Source organism: Lipotes vexillifer, unplaced genomic scaffold, assembly GCF_000442215.2.
Source record: "Lipotes vexillifer unplaced genomic scaffold, Lipotes_vexillifer_v1.1 scaffold1139, whole genome shotgun sequence".
In the NCBI taxonomy this organism is placed as follows: Eukaryota; Metazoa; Chordata; class Mammalia; order Artiodactyla; family Lipotidae; genus Lipotes; species Lipotes vexillifer.
Window position 1 is genome coordinate 198,172 of NW_006798273.1, and position 21,094 is coordinate 219,265.

The following is a 21,094-nucleotide window of genomic DNA, read 5'->3' on the forward strand; positions in this document are numbered from 1 at the left end:
TGAAAACAGCAGATTACACTTTCTTCCTAAGTGCGCACAGAACATTCTCCAGGATAGATCACATCTTGGGTCACAAATCAAGCCTCGGTAAATTTAAAATTAAAATCATATCAAGCATCTTTTCTGACCACAACACTATGAGATTAGAAATAAATTACAGGGAAGAAAATGTAAAAAACACAAACACATGCAGGCTAAACAATGTGTTACTAAATAACCAAGAGATCACTGAAGAAATCAAAGAGGAAATCAAAAAATACCTAGAGACAAATGACAATGAAAACACAGTGATCCAAAAACAAAAAAAGGCACGTGCTCAAGGGTTGAGATTTAATAATATGAATATTTATTACTGTTTAATCAGTATCAGTTTTTGGGGGTGTTTTTTTTAACTGCAAGTGCATGGCAGTGAGGAAGACAGTGGCTACTAGGGAAGTTTGATGCCACTGCCTGTTTCTAGCTAAAGGGTCAGCAGTTTTTCCCACCATTGCTTTTGCTGACCATCAGTGCAAAGGTCAACACAGTGAAAAAGGCAAAGAACGTCTGTCGGTGTTCTGAAAATAGCTTTGATGCCTGAAAAGGCCTCTGAGATCCCCAGGGGTCCATGAATCCCTTTTTAAGAACCACCACTACAACAATTATTGAGAATTATTGAGGACCTTAGTGATATCCCAGAGGCATTACAACATCCTAAAGTATTTTCCAAGTCATCAGGGTTTAAATTAGTTGTTTTGGCGAATATATGTATAATGTATAACGTGTTCATCAATTACTCAGAATAGTTCATTTAAAAGGGAACCTATTTACCAGCCATTTTGGAGCAGTCAAAACATTGTTGTCCTAGTAGACATGGACAGAGAAGAATTTTCAATGTAGGAAAAAATATTTGCCTCAGAAGTGAGAATTGAAAAGTAGTGTGCTGGGCTTCCCTGCCCAGCAGGGAAGTGGTTGAGGGTCCGCCTGCCGATGCAGGGGACACGGGTTCGTGCCCCGGTCCGGGAGGATCCCACATGCCGCGGAGCGGCTGGGCCCATGAGCCATGGCCGCTGAGCCTGCGCGTCCGGAGCCTGTGCTCCGCGACGGGAGAGGCCAGAACAGTGAGAGGCCCGCGTACCGCAAAAAAAAAAAAAAAAAAAAAAAAAGTAGTGTGCTTCACAAAGTCTATTAACTATGAAGTTACGTTTGTAGAATCGTGCTGTTGAAGTAGATAGATCTGTGTATAATAGAAAAATCATAAAAAATGCACTCTCCTTTCACAAGTTAGCAGAGCCATGTAGAGCCATGGACATTTATACCCAAGTATTACCAACCCTTCCCTCCCAAAAAGTTTCAGATTAATGTTACTTGAAATCAGAACAGTGTAACCTTATATGTGAACTATGATTTTTTTAAAAATAAAAAACAAATGTTTTTTAGTTTTATCTGTAACTGTCGGGAAGTCATATTTTGATTATTAAACTAAGCTATTACTTGAACTTTAAATCATCAAGTGTTTATGAAACAGTAATTATGGACTTAGCTTTCAAAATAAAATTCCAAGATAGCTTGATGTGAATTGGAAATATTTTTACAAATAAAATGATGCAGGCTTAAGATCCTGCAGCTGATATCTGAGGGGAGGGGCAGAAAAACACAGTGACTGAAAGTGGGGACAGCACCAGTAGGACTTCAGGGTACTGGGTGTTCGGTACACAGCTGTTTGCTTTGTGCTAAAACACTGAGCTACTCATCTCTTAGGTTTGTGTCCTTTTCTGTTTCTGTGTCGTGTTTCAAAACTTTTAAAGTTAAAAATAAAAAGATCTGTACACAAAAACAAGCGCTTAGTACAAACGTGAAGACCTCGGTGACCTGGGGGACAAAGCCCTTTTCTGGGACTTAATGCAGAACATAAAGTGTCATCATTGGTTGCCCGGCTCTGCTTGCCAGCCATCCAGCCTCTAAATCATCAGGGATAAAATTGTTTATCTAGTTGATCAATTCAAGAAACTAATACTGGGCTGTGGATGGGGTAAAGGGAAAAAAATTTTTCCAGAGAATATACTAATGACTCCTATTTGTTTACCCAATGATTCAAGGCTCATCCACTGCAGAGTTCAACGGGATTTACAGAGGGCCTCTCCCGACATTTAATTTTAAACCTAATTTTAAAACCTGGAGAAAAGAAATCTGTCAAAGTAAAGTTCACTCCAATTCACAATAGAACTGTTTCTTCCCTAATCATAATCAGGTACGTTCTGTGATTTAAGTGTGGGTTGACTTTTAGTACTTACATAGAGTCCTTTCCTGATCTGTTTCAATATTAATATTTGCATTAATTTATTTCTGAAATAGGGTATTCATTTTGCCCAAAATACACACACACATACCACACCTCATGAAACATACCTTTGTGATGATATTTTTAGCTAGAAGGCCTGAATACTGGCTTCCTGTACCATGTGTGACTCTTCAAAGTGAAAAATTCTTGGTCCTCTTTGTGTAAACATTTAAAATTTTTTCAAGTGCAAATGTTTCACCATTAAATTTAGTGTATTAATTTTTACATGGTTTATAAAGTAACAGTAAAAATTATAGATCAAAAGATTGTGCAAATTTAATGGGAGGAAAACCTGTGGTTCTTGTTCTTACATAGAAATAACCTGACTGTGATGGATGCTGTGATGGTCCAAGGACAAGGAACAACTGAGAACTTGAGGGTGGCAGGCAAGCTTCCAGGTCCAGGGAGCTCCTTGCGCTTTAAAATCACAGAAGCATTATTAAAAGACTGTACAGACAGTGAGTATTCCTGTCATATCCAAGGGCACACATTTCAGCGTTTGTTGTCAACAGTAAATAATTCCAAAAACAAGAACAGTATTTCTACATGTACACATGTGTATATTAATGATGGATACTTAAGATTTTAAGAAAACACCCTGACTTGCTTTCAGAGTTGTTTGGTTTGGATCTTAAAAAATTTGAAATGTCAGTATTCATTGCATGCCTTAGATGATTTACTCTGAATGTGAAAAATAAAGCACAGTAAGTCCCCTACATATGAACCTTCAAGTTGCAGACTTTCAAAGATGCAAACATGCGTTTGCATGTCCAGTCACGTAAGTTAGTTCACGTGTCTGGCGCACATTGTCACGTGTGTGCAGCCTCTACAAGTGATTGTGCTTTTGTGTACTTTACAGTACTGTATAGAGTACAGTAGTACAGTACCTTTATTTCAAGCCCAGGATGTCCAGAAGCAACCGTAAAAGCAGCGGTGATGTAGCGAGTACTGCAGCCAGCCCCTGTATGCCAGCTGTTTACCGTACTACTGTACTTTTCAAGGTACTGTACTGTAAGATTAAAAATGTTTTATTTCTTGTGTTTGTTTGTTTTTTATGTGTTATTTGTGTGAAACGTATTATAAACCTATTACAGTACGGTACTATATAGCCAATTGTGTTGGTTAGGTACCTAGGCTAACTCTGTTGGACTTACGAACAAATTGGACTTACTAACGCACTCTTGGAACTAAACTCGTTCGTATGTAGGGGACTTACTGCAAAATTAAACTTCTGCCGTCTAAAATGACTTAACAAAGTAGAGTACTTCCTGATGAAATCCGGGTAATGGCTGATCTCTTTGCCCTGAGGGGCTCCGTTCATAATCTCTGGGATTACATTCATGAAGAAGGTATTATCATTACTTGGACCTGGAGCACAGGATAGCAAGATTTATACTCCTTATTTTTTTCCTTTAGGTTTGAAACTAAGAGAACCAAATTTCACATTGAAAAGAACATTTAAAGTAGAGAATACAGGACAACTTCAAATTCACATAGAAACCATTGAAGTCAGTGGGTACTCATGCGAGGGATATGGCTTTAAAGTTGTCAATTGTCAAGAATTTGCACTAAGTGCCAATGCCTCTAAAGACATAATCATTTTGTAAGTATTTTCTCATACGATAACAAATCACTAACTTCTCATTAACTTTTTATACTGGAGTTGTTCAAACTTTATGCTAAAATTGTTTGCATACTCACAAAAAAAGGTCTTTATCCACAAATATATTCTTTTGATTTTTTTCTTCACTTAATCTTTGGTTATTTCTTCATATCTTTGTTTTCAAAATTGTGAAACTCCAAAGTGGATCAGATAGTCTTAGAAACCAGTTTCAAAACTATTTTCAAGATTGTGTAGGAAACTGACTATAAATTCAGTCTCAGCAGCAGAGCAGACACCTGTGTTACACACATGCAGTTTTTCTGTGTTGTGCAGTGTATACAAATGTGTGATATTTTGGTCAGAAGACAGTTTTAATGCCTACATCGGCAATAGTTGCACCATATTTTGACAATTGATTACTTGTTATGTTATAAAGTTTATATAATAAAATGTAACTTCTGTCCCCTTAATGGAATGATAATTTCATGACCTTCAGTGGACACTTACTTTATAAGTAACTACATTACTCCATGTAAGGCATAACACTTGGCACCTGAAGGTAACAGTGAGGAATAAGACACCTTTCCTCAACGTGCAGATCGTGTGCTTGCGGAGCGTACGGTTAACAAAATAAAGATAATATAATTAGGGCAGAAAGCAGTGCTGCAGGAGATGGACATCAGCAGGGCTAGGGTGGTTCTCTACACACACACACACACGAAGGCAGTGGGAATGCATCGTAGGAGAAGAGTGTGGATTAAATAAAGGAGGAAGGAGGAGGGAAGGGAAGGAAGCTCAGAGACTACTTTCCTAGTTAATGATCATGGGAAGCTGATTATTGTTCTCTTTTTATGTAACTTCTCCAGTTATCCACAGAATATAGTTGTTTTGGTTATTCACCTCATAGGGCAATACTTTGTCCATCGTAAAATGAGAAAGTTGAATAAAAGTATCAAACTCTCAAATTCTGTGTTCTGTTTCAAAGGCATTATATTTAAACTGTTTGTGGTATATTTTTAAAAACTTGAGTCTCACTGCCATCATTCCGTTTTAGGTTTACTCCTGATTTCACAGCTTCTAGAGTTATTCGTGAACTGAAGTTTATAACAACGAGTGGCTCTGAATTCGTATTTGTATTGAATGCATCCCTTCCTTACCATATGTTAGCAACCTGTGCAGAAGCCCTGCCCAGGCCCAACTGGGAGCTGGCTCTGTACATCATCATCTCAGGAATAATGAGGTACTTGTGTCTTCTTTCGAGTTTAGTATTTAGGCATCACTTGACACTGTTTAGCATGGGCCCACTACGTGCCAGTCACCGTTCTGAGTGCCGGGGATTCACCAACGAACAAAGCAGGCAGACCTCTCTCGTCAAGCCTACATACACCAGTGGGGACAGTCAGAACTGAACCCTTCTTGGGTGGCATATACCATAAACTAGAGTCTTTTCTACCTTTGAAATTTGTTATACAAATTAAGTACAGGTTAATTTCTTAAAGGAAAAAAAAACATGCATAATTTACCAGGTAGTTACTCGATTTGGGCATTTGTAATGTACTCAACATAATAGTTTATTCTTCCTGAGTCATACCTAAGTAACATAAAACTGACGAGAAGTATTTTTTAAACCCTCAACATCCTCAGTCTTTTTTTCAGCATATTTCTTTATGTTTTTTTAAGAATGAGATATACTCGCCTCTGAATTAACTTACATAGTTACCCTGCACATCCTTTAAGGGAAAAGAGCTGGCCTAGAGAGTTAGAGGTAAAAGAAAAGCTACCCTCCAGTGTCTGTTCTGATACAGATAATTATTTCCTCCGTACGAGCCTCCGTGTACATTGGCATTCTAGAAAAGTCAGTGTGCAAATTTTCATCCATAATGCTTTTTTGTCACATCACAGGCATTTTGTTTTTTATATCATATTGTACTTTACCAAGAAACTTGCCTTTAATGTCACATTTTGTTACTCTTGCACTCACAAATGAACCCCGATTCTCCAACTTCTGTTTCCCTGCAGTGCACTGTTCCTTTTGGTAATTGGAACAGCCTATTTAGAAGCTCAAGGAATTTGGGAGCCATTTCGAAGGCGACTATCCTTTGAGGCCTCGAACCCGCCCTTTGATGTGGGAAGACCATTTGATCTCAGGAGAATCGTTGGTATTTCATCTGAAGGAAAGTAGGTTCACCTGCCGGAAATAAATTCTCCAATATATATAGATTTGGCCGATGTAATTAAAAGAAAAAATAAGTTTCTTCTTTTCATCTTTGCTCAGGGGGAAAAATCTTTAATACCCTGCGTGTAGTGCTCTGTTACTAAGAACTCATAGCAAATGCCATGTTTGTATTATATTGATAAGGGTCAAAATATTCTCAGTTGTATCAATACCTCAATTTCTAAATTGTCAGTTAGAACAGACCCAGTCCAGTTGTGGAAAGTATCCTATTTCTTGCTGTTTTTTCCTTCCGGTAGTTCATATTTATGGTGGCTATACTGATGAAGTAATGTTTTTAATCTTAGATCTTGTAGGTTGCTATTACTGATCGGCAGTTGGTCCTTTTTTCAGCTTGAACACACTCAGCTGTGACCCCAGTCACAGTAGGGGGTTCTGTGGAACAGGCGGTTCGGCGTCCCGACCCAGCGCAGGGAGTCATAAGCAGTGTGGCCCACCAGTCCACCCGCACAGCAGTCACGGCAATAGAAACTCAGCTGACGTGGAAAACGTCAGAGCCAAAAGCAGCGCAAGTACCTCTAGCAGGACTAACGCCCAGTCGGCGAGCAAAGCCAGCGCCCTGGTCTTAGATTCACATGCCGTGGCCCAGGGTCACACAGCGGGCAGGAAGTCCAAGGGGGCAAAACAGAGCCAGCACGGCAGCCAGCACCATGCCCACAGCCCGCTGGAGCATCACTCGCCACCGCCACCACCAGTGCCTCAGCACCAGGAGCCACAGCCCGAGAGGCTGTCCCCCGCACCCCTCACGCACCCATCCCACCCAGAGCACCCCAGCAGCACACGGCACAGCTCAGAGGACTCGGACATCACCAGTCTCATCGAAGCCTTGGACAAAGACTTCGACCACCACGACTCCCCAGCCCTGGAAGTGTTTGCAGAGCAGCCGCCTTCACCACTGTCGAAAAGCAAAGGTAATCATGGGTTCTCACGGCCAGGAAAGCGTGACACGTGAGGGGAGAGCCAGCACGTGTTTAAGGGGCTACTGTGATCGTAGTTGTGATGAGCAGCTACTTTAGTAGGTGTTCTTCTGGCTCAAGTTCATCTCTGCTCTTGGACTTCAGCTTTTCCATATCAAGGTGCAGGTAGAGGTACCCATTTGTCCTAAAAGATATTTGTATTTCTTAGATTACTTGCCAAATTCAGGAAGTTATTGGACATCTGCTGTTTTCCTTTTCAGCTGCGTGTGATTACTGTGTTACTGTGGCAGGTTGAACTTTTTAATTGTTAAAATAATTTTAACAGAACGGAGATCATCTGCCTTTTAACTCAAAAATGGGACTTCTGCACAACCTGTGCTTTAGAGCAGGGGTTGGCAAACTACAACCCGTGGGCCAAGTCGTCACCTGTTTTTGTAAATAAGGTTTTATCAGGACCCAGCCGTGCTCATTCGTTCACACACGGTCCATGGCTGCTTTTGTGCTGCAGCAGTAGCAGAGCTGAGCAGCTGCAACAGAGGCTGTAAGGTCCACAAACCAGAAAATATTTACTGTCTAGCCCTTTCCAGAAAGAGTTTGCTGACCCCTGCTTTAGAGTTCTTCATGCTGTATTAGTTATCCACTTCTCAGTAACAGTTACCCCAAAACCTAGTGGCTTAAAACCCCACCATTTACTATCTCACAGTTTCTGGGGGTCAGGCATCTGGGTGCAGCTTAGCCGGCTTCTCTGGATCTCATAAGACGGCAGTCAGGGTGTTGGCCAGGGCTGAAGCCTTTGTAAGGTTCAGCTGAAGGTGGATCTGCTTCCAAGTTCACTCAGGTGGTTGACGGCAGGGTGGACTGAGGGTCTGCGTTCCTCCCTGACTGTGGCCAGCCACCTCTGCATAGAGCAGCTCAAAGCCGTTGTTGGCTTTACCAGAGCGAGCAAGTAGGAAGGCAAGAGAGAGAACAGGCTGGCAGGACAGAAGTCATGGTCTTCTGTGACCTACTCTTGGAAGTGACCCCCCATCACTTCTGCAGTGTTCTCATTAGAAGTGTGGGCCAGCCACACTCCGGGAGAGAGAGTTCCACAAGAGCATAACGTGGGGCTCCCTTCTTCGAAGTCTACGCACCACACACACATAGGCAGGCTAATTTGTAACTTCCAGAATCAAAATGTGAAAAATAGTGAATGGCCTCTGGCTATATTTCAGTTTATTCCCTTTACAGCCTGAACTTTTTTGCATCTTCCTCTCTCTCCTGTGGCAGCCATGCTAATACATTACTCTAAGCCTATTTAAGTCCCTCCCTCACTCACTGGGGTACCAAGGAGTTTTTGCCTTTGGTTTGCACAGGGAATAGGGAACCTGGCAGCCCTGAGAGGCCAGAAGAAACCTGACGCCGCAGAATCCGGGAGTTTTAGAGAATTTCTTAGTTCCAGTGATATGAAGACTAGTTCTATATGGTCTTCTTAGAATTACTTGCGTTTGGATTTTTAAAACAGTAGAAAGTCTTGAATAATATTTAACTTCTCCCATAGAAATCTTTTCGTGTTGTTACCTCATTATTAATAGAGCTTACATATTTTAGGGTAATTTTTACAGTAATATTAAATGAATGCTTAAAGTTCCTTTTATAAATTAGATCAAGCTACATAATGTGTTTTTCTCCTATCGAGAGCATGAATAAAATAAACATATATTATCCTTTCTTACCACAAAGAGAGGCTCTGGCAGTCAAAATGAGCACCTTGTTGCTTGTGTCTAAGATAGTCCTCTAACACCACCATAGGCCCGTTTTTCTTTTCAGGGCCATTCATCTAGAACATAAAGTTTAAATTTTTAAAATGTTTTTTTATTGTTCACAGTGGTCCGAGAGTCGACCTACTAAAAGCTGTGTCATGATGGAGCGTGGATAGTGATTCTTGAGCCCACAAGGAGGCAGTGATTACCAGCTTCACATGAGCGGCCACCCCACTTGGTAGCCTTCCCACTGCTGCTGTGTGGAAAGGAGGAAAGAGCCAGATCTTTGTTTTTTTTTCTTCTTCAATAAGTGGTTTTATTGAAGTATAACATACATGTAGAAACTCAGTCTTTTTTTTTTTTTTTTTTTTTTTTTTTGCGGTACGCGGGCCTCTCTGTTGTGGCCTCTCCCATTGAGGCGGAGCGCAGGCTCAGCGGCCACGGCTCACGGGCCCAGCCGCTCCGCGGCATGTGGGATCTTCCTGGACCAGGGCACGAACCGCAGTGGTTGAGAGTCCGCCTGCCGACGCAGGGGACACGGGTTCGTGCCCCGGTCCGGGAAGATCCCACATGCCGCGGAGCGGCTGGGCCCGTGAGCCGTGGCCGCTGAGCCTGCGCGTCCGGAGCCTGCGCTCCGCCTCAATGGGAGAGGCCACAACAGTGAGAGGTCCGCGTACCGCAAAAAAAAAAAAAAAAAAAAAAGTTGGGCATTGATCTTGGGGTAGCAAAATACTGATAGATGAGAAAACCATAGGCTCTTAGCCAGGTGGAACATTTATCATCTCTCTAAAGCTTACCCCAGCGCCCCTGCTAAAATAGTCTCGTGTTTACATTAAACATGAACCTTCTCTTTTCAGAAGCACCCTGTTCTCTCCCCTGCCCTCCCCAGTAGCTCAAAGAAATCTTCCTTGTAGTGAGCTTCAGTGACGTCTGGCTTTTGGAGACTGTTCAGAAAGACCCTTCTTCATATGAACGGGGTCTCCCTGCTCTTGCCCTCTCTGGGTGGATGGCTTGCAGTCCATCCAGTCACTTCTCTAGTCATCCCAGCAGTCACTTTTCCTCCCGGGAGATGGGACCCAGAAATGCCCTCTGTTCGTGGCTGCCTGAGCAGGGCCCCTACGGCTGGGCAGTCATTAGATTCTGTACTTCTGTGGCTTCTCCTCCTGTGACACGCAAGTCCTGGGGACTGGACAGGGGCCATTGCTGTATTGAGGGTTAAAACCTGAGAACGCACTGAGCCTGGTGCAGCCATTTTCAGTGTCTGCATTCACTGCAGAAACAGTGGGATCTGCCACCACCCTCGTTTCTGCCGTTGGCGGTCTGAGCGGCAGCTTTATCTCAGGTGGGGAGAAGCCAAGTGGTGTGGGCTCACAAGGCCAGGCTCTACCTTCAGGCAGACCCAGATCAAATCCTGGCTATGCCACTTACTAACTGTGTGATTTGGAGAAAATTACTTCTCTGAGCCTCTGTTTGTTACCTTTAAAGTGGAGAGAATAGCTTCTACTTACATGGTAGGGTGTAGGCACTGCGGTGATTTTTAGGGCAGGAAATGGCGCTGCCATCACTAGGCTGCTGGGTTACATTTGGCTGTGGCACATCCCAGCGGGAATGTCTGCTTGGAACTCGGTCTTGAGGGTTAGGAATGGGATAAGCAGAGAGCTGAGGACAGAATCCCGAGGACAAGGCCAGCAGACAGTGTGACGGGAAGCAGGTAGCAGATGTGGTTGGCATGTCCCAGCAAGGCCAGAGCAGAGGGAGAACCGAGCTCCACAGAGCCTGGAGGACCTTGGCAGGAATAGTCTCTGTGAAGTGAGCCTAGAAGCCAGGTAACTGTGGCTTGGAGAGCACCTGGCACACCAGACCGTTACCAGTGGCCGCTTGGTGTGCACGTGAGGGGCCAGTGAGTGAGGGGTGGAGGTTACTCTTTAATCTGTAGTTTCCATGTTCTTAGATTTTTAACCAAAAAAAAAAAAGGATACGTATATCTTGCAGTAGTATTTTTCATGAAGAAAATAAATAGGAGAACATGTTGCTTGAAAATGTCTGTGGGCCAAGGACAGAAAGGGGGGTAGAGCTGAGAGCAGCGGTGTTGTCAGCACTTCCTGACGTTCCAGACACGACCGCAAGTGCCTCGGGCACCTGGGTGATTGGCATTGCGCTGACCCTGTTTGCAGGGGGGAAGCCCAGTCTAAGAAGGGTTATGTCAGGCAGACACAGGAACCAAGCCCAGGCCCGACCCGAACCCTCAGCTCGCAGCTGCACGACACCACCTCCTCCACAAGGAGGAGCAGCATTTGAGTAGGCAATTGGTGCGACCCAATGCCCAGGGAGGTGGGTGGGTGGGACCCAGCTCCGCAGAGTATACGAGGGCACGTGTTCCACAGGTGTGTGGACTCAGAGGGATTGGTAGCTTCTGAGGCCGAAGGGGAAGCGGTAGGGTAGAAACAGAAGGTAGAGGAAGTCTGGAATGATCAGACCTCAAATAGCTGAGATTTCTGTAGGCTGGGAGTCCATAGGACATGGGAATTGGATTTGCAGAGCAGTCCCTCGGGCAACATCGGGGAGCCAGCTGAGGGTCACTGTGGCCTCCCTCACGCTTGTGCCTTTCTTCTCCATTGACTGTGCAGCCCACGGGTGAAGAGCGAACACGGGGTGGTTGGCACCCTGCAGGGCAGGGACAGCAGAGAGACCGGGGCTGAGAACGTCGTGGGGCGCTGGCAGGAGAACACTGGGCGTGCCACGCTGTGCGGAATTAGCAGGACCTTAACACAGAAGGAGCCTCACCGACAGGGAGAATGGACAAGTCAAGGGCCAGGGCTCCAACAAGTCAAGTTACAGGGATGATGGAAGCAAGGGAATGAGAGGAGACCAAGGTGTGAAAAGGAGGCGTGAGGGTTTAGGGTTTGGGAGAAAAAGTAGTTCCAGGCAGTAACAGGCCCTCAGGTGCAGCCTGGAAGTGAGGTGTGGGGGTGTAACGGAAGTAAAGCCTGTTAGCACCAGCGAGGCCACAGACCTAGAGGTCCACCATCCTTTATACAACACTCGAGAGCCACCTTTGTTGGAATTCAGGTTTTCAGAAAGGTATACGATGACGTGCCATGAGATTAATGAGACCGCAAAAGCAGCTTCATGTCAGTTCGGTTCAGTTGTGCCACCAAAAGAGGTTTTGTTTCTAAGTGAGTTGGGGAGAAAAAGCTTTGAAAGCTTTTGGGATTTCAGATTGACTAATAGAGATTGTCGTCCCGACCTATACCAGGCCTGGGCCTGGATGATGGGAGCTTGAGAGTCCAAGGTGTCCATGAGTCACTGCCAGGCTCCTCAGTGAACACAGCGGGGTGTGCAGGCTCCACTGTCGAGGCTGGGCAGAGTGTGTGTAGAGGGTCCTAGGGGTGTAGATCTGATGGGTCACCCCTCCTGCCTCTGGGCCGCCCGCCAAGGGAACAGACAGACTGGATTTAGAGCTGAAACTAAAATCCACTGTAAACACTCCTCACTGCAAAGCAGGGCATCTGCTAAGTACTGGTGGAGCCCGGCGCTTGGCTGATAAGCTTTCTGCTCCCTGCTCTGTTACTGTGTACAGCCCCACAGGCCAAGGTAGTTAGCACTTGGGGTGAAGGTAACCTGATTCACCCAACAAAGGCAGAGACGCTGGACGAGAGTGAGCAGAGAGAAGGGCTATTCTAGGCTCTGGGGAAGCAGGCCCTCCGGGGTCAGCTTGCCACCGGGACAGGAAGGACGGTGGCTGCCCCTACCTAGAGGAGCCCTCCCCACCCTGCCCTGGAAGAGAGGGCAGTGGGTAAGTGTTTTGAGGCCTTGCTGCCCAGAGTTTAAGTCCAGGGATCAGCAATAGTGACGTAACTTGAGAGCTTTTAGAAATGTCGAATCTTGGGCCCCAACCCAGACTGCCGAATCAGATTCTCTATTTAACAGTATCAGCAGGAGATTGGGATAACCTGTGTTGAGCCATTACAGCCCCACTCACTAGGGGAATGTAACCAATGAATGTTTTTGGGGGGTGGTTTGGGGCTGGGCCCATCTAGTAGGTTTTTTGTTTTTGTTTTTGTTTTATTCAAACAGTCACAAAAAATATAATCTTCCTCATCAGTTCACTCAGTCCCATGTAATTAATTTTTTTTATCTTGATCTTTTGTTAGCACTTTTATGAATTCATCAGTTTTCCATTAGAGTTCTGAAGATGCTTATTCATTCTGTTCAGCAGTATAGTCAGTTACCAGAAACCTGTACTTGTCAGTCTTTTCCATGAACTCCTTGAAGATGAAACCCTTTTATAGGAACATTTTTGCAAAAGCAGCAGAGTACACCCAGAACTGTCTGTAAATGACAAAAGACTTAAAAATGACCATGGTTAAAGATTTGATGAAAATTCATAATAATGCAATTGACAAGGAAATTTAGTTATTTCTGAGATATACATTTTAAAGTAATAACTAGAAATGTGACTGATAGCATTATACCAGAACATATAAGATTTTTAGGAATTTCATGTAATGTCCATCTAGTGGGTTTTTGGGCAGCTGGGAGTTGCCCTTAAAGATAGTGGAGAGAAATGCCTGAATGGGAAGACAGAAGCTATCCTTTCCCAGCATTGAGTTGTATTAAGTTTGCTCTAGAATATCCATGATATTTTATTTCTAGAATAAAGAAATCCAAAATCTAGTCGAACATAATACTTTTATGAAAACCCTAAATAACTGAACTCTGTATGCTGCATACGGTTATGGTTGTGCAGCCTTTTTGTCTCAGTCCCGTGTACCTTATTAGTTCTGCTTAGTGCTTCAGAAGGTGTGTACAGCCTTCTAAGGATACAGGGAAAACTAGAACAAAAGAGAATATGGGTCTGCCCGCAAATTCATAGGTAATTCCTTTCCTGGGATAGATGTAAATTTTTTTCACTTAATAAACATTCTTTTCTACCTTCTAGTGGGCTAAACCAGTATCTTCACTATCTAAGCACAGAACTTAATATGACAAAATAAGACGGTAATTGCTACTGATTTTTGAAAACAATATTTACTTTAGCTTAAAGAACTCCTGAAGAGTTCCTTCATATGCACCTTTTGGTATGTTTCAGGTTATCATACTCATATTGAGGTATCATTTCAGAACCAGTAGGGAGAAGTAAACTTACATGACCAGTACTGACCCAAATAAATCATATGTTGGTCTGTACTGTTTATTGGCCTCACTTAGACCTTTTAACCCGGCAAAAGATGAGGAGAAAGACAGATTCCTGTCACAATGGATGATCCTCTAGAGATTCTTAGCTGAACCTTCAGTCAGGTGTGACTGTCATTGCCTGGCTTAGGTCCACAGCTGCCGGGCACTGCACACGTTCAGAGAAACCATTTGCTAGTAGTTGAAATTGTCTTGAAGTAATTCTTTTGGGTGGGCATTAAGTGAAACGATTTAAAGTTGGAGAGACACAACCAAAGCAACTTGCCCCAAACTAGTGATTACAAATCCCTTTATTCGCTTCTTAGTGAAGACAAAAAAGTAAATGAGTAAGTAGGGCATATTTTTTAAATTGATAATTCATATTTTGCCTACTTTTAAAACGATTAGTGGTGGTTTAAAGGATTAAAGCACATGTAAAACAGTGAATCAAAGACAGAAAGTAGTTTTCGATGTTTTATCTGTTTGTTTTTAATTATGGTGCTGTCTCAACAAAAACCTAGAATAAAGTTCGTTGTTACCATTCAGTGTTAAATTGAGCTGCAAATTTCCTGGCGGCTGAGGGCAAAGGGAAGCATCGTTATATAGTTCTCCTGCAGGAAAAGGAGGCAGGAGAGTTCATCTGAAAAACCAGACTGTGCTGGCATTGAAGTCCTGCTGAGGAATCTGAGGATAGACTGGGCGTTGTGTCTTTGTTGCAGAGAGAACGGGAATGTTCTCCACACAGATGCTTTATATTGGCCGTGTAACGTTGAATCTTAACTCCCCACCGCATCATGCCTCACCCACACACACAGCATCTGTGGGGCCTGTGGGTGTAATATACAGTCACTTGTGGTTGGATTATCTCATAAGGGTCAGAGCATCACTGTTAGGTGAAGATGCCGGACCCGTCAGCAGCAGGTGGTGTGGTGCTCGGTCGCAAACACTTAGCAGCCTGCCTCGTGTTCTTGTACCCGCTGAGGTTAGCTCCCAGGGGTCCTGCAGGTGGGGACAAATGGTTTTTGTCAATAAAGAGTTTTGAATCCACTCAACTGTTAGGAAATATATACTTAATTAGGCCTTAAAGTAATGAAGAAACTATTTCATTCTGACCATTTTTAAGAGCATCCACCAACCGGATACCTCATTTTGAGGAGAGCTGACCCTGTCATCTCACCGAGATGCAGTAGCTGCAGAAAGTAGCCCCTGTCCGAGTTGGGTGGCAGGGTTTCATACTCGCCCACTGAGTCTGGATGAGTGCTTGTCACCTGTCAGCAGTGTGAGGTGGGTTTTGGGGCCCACTTTCTAACTTGCACCTCTTGTTTTCTCTCAGGCCTCCTACCCCAGAAGCACACACACAAGGAGCAATAAAGTACCACTTCTCACAGTCGCCAGTTAGGCATCCATAACCTCTCCACCACCTTCCTGCCCGTGATGGAACTTAGGTGGAGAACAAGCTTATGCAGAGAGTCCAAGCGGGACTTCCTGCTTCCCTTCCAGGTCTGAAACTTCGTAACAGAACTTGTGTGTTTGGGGATGGCAGCTTGAGATAGATGGTTAGGGCTTCGGAAGGCACCCCAGGTTTACTTTTCCAGCCAGCCATGGCCAACCCTTCTTGGGGGGAAAGGATGCACAGGGACACTAGGCCTCTTCTTACCCCCTGGAGTCAGGACATGAAGACCCGGGCAAGAAAGCTTGTCACATAAGAGCACTGGCCAGCCTCTCATGGTCATTGTCATATCCTTAGCAGGCTGATCTTCTAATTTCTAGTTCATTGTTGATGATTAGAATTTAACCTGTCAAATGACTTTCCTCACTTGCTCTAATTTGGGCCTTCAAATTATGTATCTCTAGAAGTATCAGTAGCCTAGGAGCCATAGATTATATACAGAAAAAAATTGTTCAGTGGTAGCTGTGTTCAAAAGAAGTTTGTGTATTCATGGATTGCAAAAAGCAGCCAGTTTTCTAAAGTATGCCAAAAGCCATAAAAATAAAATAATGCACGTGTGTCCTTTGAAAACCAGTAAGCTCATATCTGGAAATTTAACATCAGGAGATGATCTTACATACCTCATGTTTTATAATAGTGAAAATTGGAAACTAAGTGTCTAAGAACAGGGGATTTGTAATTAATGCAGCCTGTCATTTAAGGTAATTATGCCTGGAGTGTCTGTGTTATAAGAAGGACAGGAGATCATTGTCAACTTCCCTGAACTATGTTCCTTTTGTTTGTTTTTCAGTGAGTGGAACAGGGTGGCCCAGTGGTCAGTTGTGAGGTAGACATTTGTAAATCTCCCATTTTTCACGGACGGACAAGAGGTTAGAATGACAGATCCAGTCTTTGGCATGTTGAGAAAAAAGTTGGAATAGAGTTTGGAAGGGTGGCTTTCAGGCCAAATGGACCTATTATTTGCAAAAGAAAAAAAATGTGTTTAGCTTCTTAGAAGTAAACAACACTCGATGTGTTCTGAAGGATTAATGTACTTGGCAAGGATTAGTACCCACGCCGTGAACATGCCATGACTTGGTCACATGTGACCTCTTGGGGACTTTTTGCTTTTAAATTTCAATGAGACATACACTTTTTTTTTTTTTTTTTTTTTTTTTTTTTACATACACTTTTTTTTTTTTTTTTACTTTTAAGGTAGTTATAGATTCACATGCAGTTGCAAATAATAATGCAGAGAGATCCCTTGTACCTTTTACCCAATTTTCCCCAATAACATGTTGCAAAACTGCAGTACAGCATCACAACCAGGATACTGATGTTGATGCAGTCAAGACACAGGGATCCCTTATGGGCCCTTTTCTAGCCACACCCGCTTCCCTCCCACTCCCCCTCTCCCCCCAGCCTAAACCCCGGAGGAGGTTTAATCATTTCTCCAGTCTTATGATTTTGTCACTTCAAGAGTGTTATGTAAATGGAGTGAAGCGTGATTCTGGATTGAAACCTGGGTAAGTTGTCATGAAGGATTGAGATGGAGAAGCTTCTGGACTTGGGGCAGCAAGTCTCAGAGCAGGTCATGCTGTTGGTGTATTTCACTGTTCAGAAAGGCCCAAAACTCAACTAATGCGGCTCAGCAGACACTGGCTCTGAGCACTTGCTGCATGCTGAGCCTTGTAAGGCACTGAGGATGGAGAGCTCAGTGCGGCCTAATCTCTGCCCTTCAGGTGCTAAGACTGTACAAGGAATAGAGCCTAGGGGTGAGTGTTGACCGCAGTAGGTCAGCTAGCATCCTCAGCCAGGAGTCTGCTCGCCGATGGTGGGAGGGGGTAGACGTAGGGTGAGTGGCCTCCGGGACAGTTTCTCCAGGCAGTGGTGTGAAGCCTGAGGAACCTGTCATTCATGTTGGGTATATTTCTCCTTTGGTCACTGCTGGAAACATACTCTGAGTTTACTAAGCTGCTTCTCCCTTCAGCTTGTACCGTCTTTACTTGGATGGGTTCATTTTCTACTACTGATCATGCTTCAGTTAAGTCATGGTTCCCATAAGGCTAGGAGACCTCCAGTCTCCTCCACTGTGTATTGAGTTAATTTATCTTTGAGAGGGCAGTCTCCCTCAGAATTCCTGTGCCCACTTCCAGGTTCCTACTCTTGGCTTCTGTGCCCAGCAACAGCACGGGGGTGTGAACTGGTAGCTTGGCCTCTGGAAACTGAACGTTCCACGATGGGCCAAGGGCTAAGGAAGGGCTCGGGACAAGGCTAGAGCAGACCTGGAGAGATAGATGGGTCCAGACTGTAAAGGAGTTTGAACATTATCCTATAGAAAACAGGGAGAATCAAGTTTTTGTATTTAAGAAGTGTTTCAAAAGGAAAGTAATGCTGTTGGCAGGGTGGAAGGTATAAGGAGAGACAACAGGAAGATGGGGCCGTTACAGTAGGCCAGGCACAGGTCAAGTCCTGAGCTTGAGGAAGTGGCAGTGGGAGTGAGGTAAGAAAGGAATTAGAGGTTTTAGAGGTAGAATCCATTTGAGTGACTACTTGATGGTGGAATTGGGCTTTTTGGATCATTTCATCCAGGTGGCTCGGAATTGCCCAAATTCTGCTGTACTTCAGGTACCTTTCCTCCTGAGACTCCCACGGGATATACACACACAGGGCTCACGAGAAACCGGAAACAAGGCAGCCGATCCTGTGCCTGCAGTGCCCAGCTCAGGTCTCCTACATATGTGTGGAATTTACAGCCCAAGCCAAGGATTCTGAGATCAGCCCTACATTCGAGTCCCCAAGAGGGCTTGTTGACACCGATTGCCGGGTCCCCCTCCCCCCGGGTTTGGCTCAGTACACCTAGAGAGGGGCCTGGGAATCTGCATTCCCATCAAGTTCCCAGGTGATGCTGATCCTGCTGGTCTGGGAAAACACTTTAAGAACCGGGGGCCCTGAGGAAGAGTAGAGACCCGTGGGAGCAAGCTTGCCACTGGCAAGAGGGAGACGGACGCCACCCCCAAGCGTGCAGCCTCACAGGGAGCAGGGACTGCTTACGGGTACATGTGGGCCTGTCCTCCGTCTGATCCAGTCAGATCATTAGTCCTTTCTCTAGGGAAGGGGCACTCTCTCCTCTCCCACCAACTTTTGAACTTGGGAATAGAAGCAGCAGAAGAAACCATACATGACAGTGAGGTAGCCACTAGCCTGGGGGATGGACTGATGCTGATTCAGTAGAGCAGTGATCCTCAGCCTGGCTGCATAGTGGCTCCACCAGAGGAGCTTGTTAAAAATATACCCACGTCCAGGTCCCACCGAGAACCACTTAATCAGAATCTCGCGGGGTGGAGCCCTGAGCAGCGTTCGTTAAAAGCTTCCTAGGTTGTTCTAAAGCGCAAGAACCATTCTTTTAGACTGAGAACCAAAAGGTGTTTCTACGATGTTTAACTCAGCTTGGGACATTTTAGATTTGAATTGCTTATGTCAAATTAATTAAAGTTCAGCCCCAAAGGAGAACATGAAAGGAAAGGTAAGAAGTCCCAAGGGCAGATTTCCAGGCAGCACCAGCGGAGATGAAGCCGGGTGTCGGAAGAATCGCAGTACCGGAAGAGGGTGACGACGCTGGGGCCCGGCAGGGACAGGGAGGGGGATAACCCAGAGAGTCTTGTAGAATGAGAGGTGCTAGAGGTCACCCGCACTGACAGTTGGGCTGTTGTCAAAATCACATTCTGTAAGGTGCTGGGGACAGACGTCCACGGGCAGCGTGTTAAGAAGTCAGAAAAAAAAAAAAAAAAAAAAAAAAAAAAAAAAAGAAGTCAGTAAAAGATGGGGATTTGGAGGTAAAAGTGTAAACTACTCTTTCATGAAATAAGATTTTTTAACTAACTGCTGGTTTGCTGTTTCCTTTTCTCCTTTATTTGTACATCTGTGGCTTCAAAATTTGAGTCCAGCTTTTTTAAAAAAATCACTTCCAGATCTTTTCTATTTACTAAGGAGGTTTCAGGTTATTGTGAATACAGATTATTTATACAGATAATGCCTCTCATCCAGTGAACCTGAGCATGATAAAAAGGTATGATTTCAGGTGAGAAATGCATTGCATGGGGGTTAATGGCAGCCATGCGGGAAAATTTGAAGTGCTTTCAGCATGAACCGCGAGACACTCAGACTCTGAGAAATCCGAGGGCTCTCAGGGCCAGAGCAGGACAGGCTCCTTCCCTTCTGCCGCAGACGAGAGGGCTCTTGGCGTTATGTTATTGGTGTTTACTGCTGTGTTCCCAGGACACGCAGCACTGCCTGGGAAACGGCAGGCACTCAGATGTGTCGAGGGTTGTTTTCTCATCTGTCTTGGGAACATCCACATCTTTTAAAATAATAGGACTTCCTTGGCAGTCTAGTGGTTAAGACTCTGTGCTTCCAATGCAGGGGACATGGGTTCGATCCCTGGTAGGGGACCTAAGATCCCACGTGCCACGTGGCCAAAAATAATAATAATAATAAAAAATATAAAATGCTAAGGTTGAAAAAATTAAAATAAAATAATAGGCTTTTCGTAGTTCTGTTTTACCCTCTGTCCATATATAACATTAGCTGGTACTGTCCTAAGGGCTTCATGTAATTCCTCATCACAACACTGTGAGGTCGTCTCCCCCAGTCCAAAGATGAGAGGCCAAGGTCACGCCGCTAGTGAGGGAAGAACCGGGATTTGGACCCAGCTACCGGGGTTCTCAGCACCCTGCAAGTGACATACATGCAGCTAGCTCATCCCGTGTCACCTTCAGGCTCCCATCTCCAGAAAGATTTGAAAGGATCTCTGGTTTTCACGTCTGTGACTTTTCAAAGCTACATCACCCTCCGGGATATAAAGAAGTACAGGTGACCCTTGAACAACAAGGGTTTGACCTGCACGGGTCCACTGATACATGGATTTTTTTTTTTTTTTCCCAGCAGTAGAGACTGCAGTACTACACGGCCCATGGTTGGTTGAACCTGCGGGTACAGAGGGGCCAACTATAAGTTACACACCGATTAACCCCCTGCAGTTCAAGGGTCAGCTGTCTTCTGAGAGACGTACAGATTTGTCACCACTAGTGAGTTTGCCAAACTCATGGAACTGTACACTTAAAATGGGTGTATCTTATTGTATATAACTCACGCCTCGAGAAAGCTGATTTTTTTAAATACTCTAATCGAAAAGTCAAACATGATTTCAAAAGCTTTAGAGAAGAACTGAAGTAGAGAAAGAAACAGTTATTAATCAGAGTTCAGTCTCTTCAAAAAAAGTTTTAATGGCTTTGTTTTCCAAGCTGTTTAAAAACCAAGTGTCATTTTACATTCATTGTCATCCCCAGGGAAAGGAAAGCCTCCTCAGCGCAAGGTAAAACCACCTAAAAAGCACGAGGAAAAGGAGAAGGGAAAGGGAAAGGCCCAGGAGGACGAGCTGAAGGACTCCCTGGCCGACGACGACAGCTCCTCCACCACCACAGAGACCTCCAACCCAGACACAGACCCGCTCCTCAAGGAGGTAGGACGGGCCCACAGAGCAGGGTTCACACACGGTGAACGTGCTGTGTTCAACACGCGCACACGTTCTGAGGGCTAGTGCTCAAGAGTGCACGGACACGCCCAGGCAGCCACTCCCCTGCAGAAGCTCCACAGCGCTGGGCGTGAGTGTCTTCACTCCC

The 21,094-nt window shown here is 44.5% G+C and overlaps 1 protein-coding gene across 1 annotated transcript in view; it reads left to right on the top strand.

The window, feature by feature from the left end:
• TMEM131 (transmembrane protein 131) overlaps positions 1 to 21,094 on the top strand; it is a 195,542-nt gene that overhangs the window by 157,347 nt on the left and 17,101 nt on the right. The window contains 9 exon segments of the mRNA XM_007470223.1: positions 2,076 to 2,227; positions 2,633 to 2,775; positions 3,734 to 3,920; positions 4,975 to 5,160; positions 5,940 to 6,098; positions 6,487 to 7,064; positions 18,006 to 18,027; positions 18,029 to 18,141; positions 20,762 to 20,934. Of these exon segments, the coding sequence (XP_007470285.1) occupies positions 2,076 to 2,227; positions 2,633 to 2,775; positions 3,734 to 3,920; positions 4,975 to 5,160; positions 5,940 to 6,098; positions 6,487 to 7,064; positions 18,006 to 18,027; positions 18,029 to 18,141; positions 20,762 to 20,934 (1,713 nt within the window).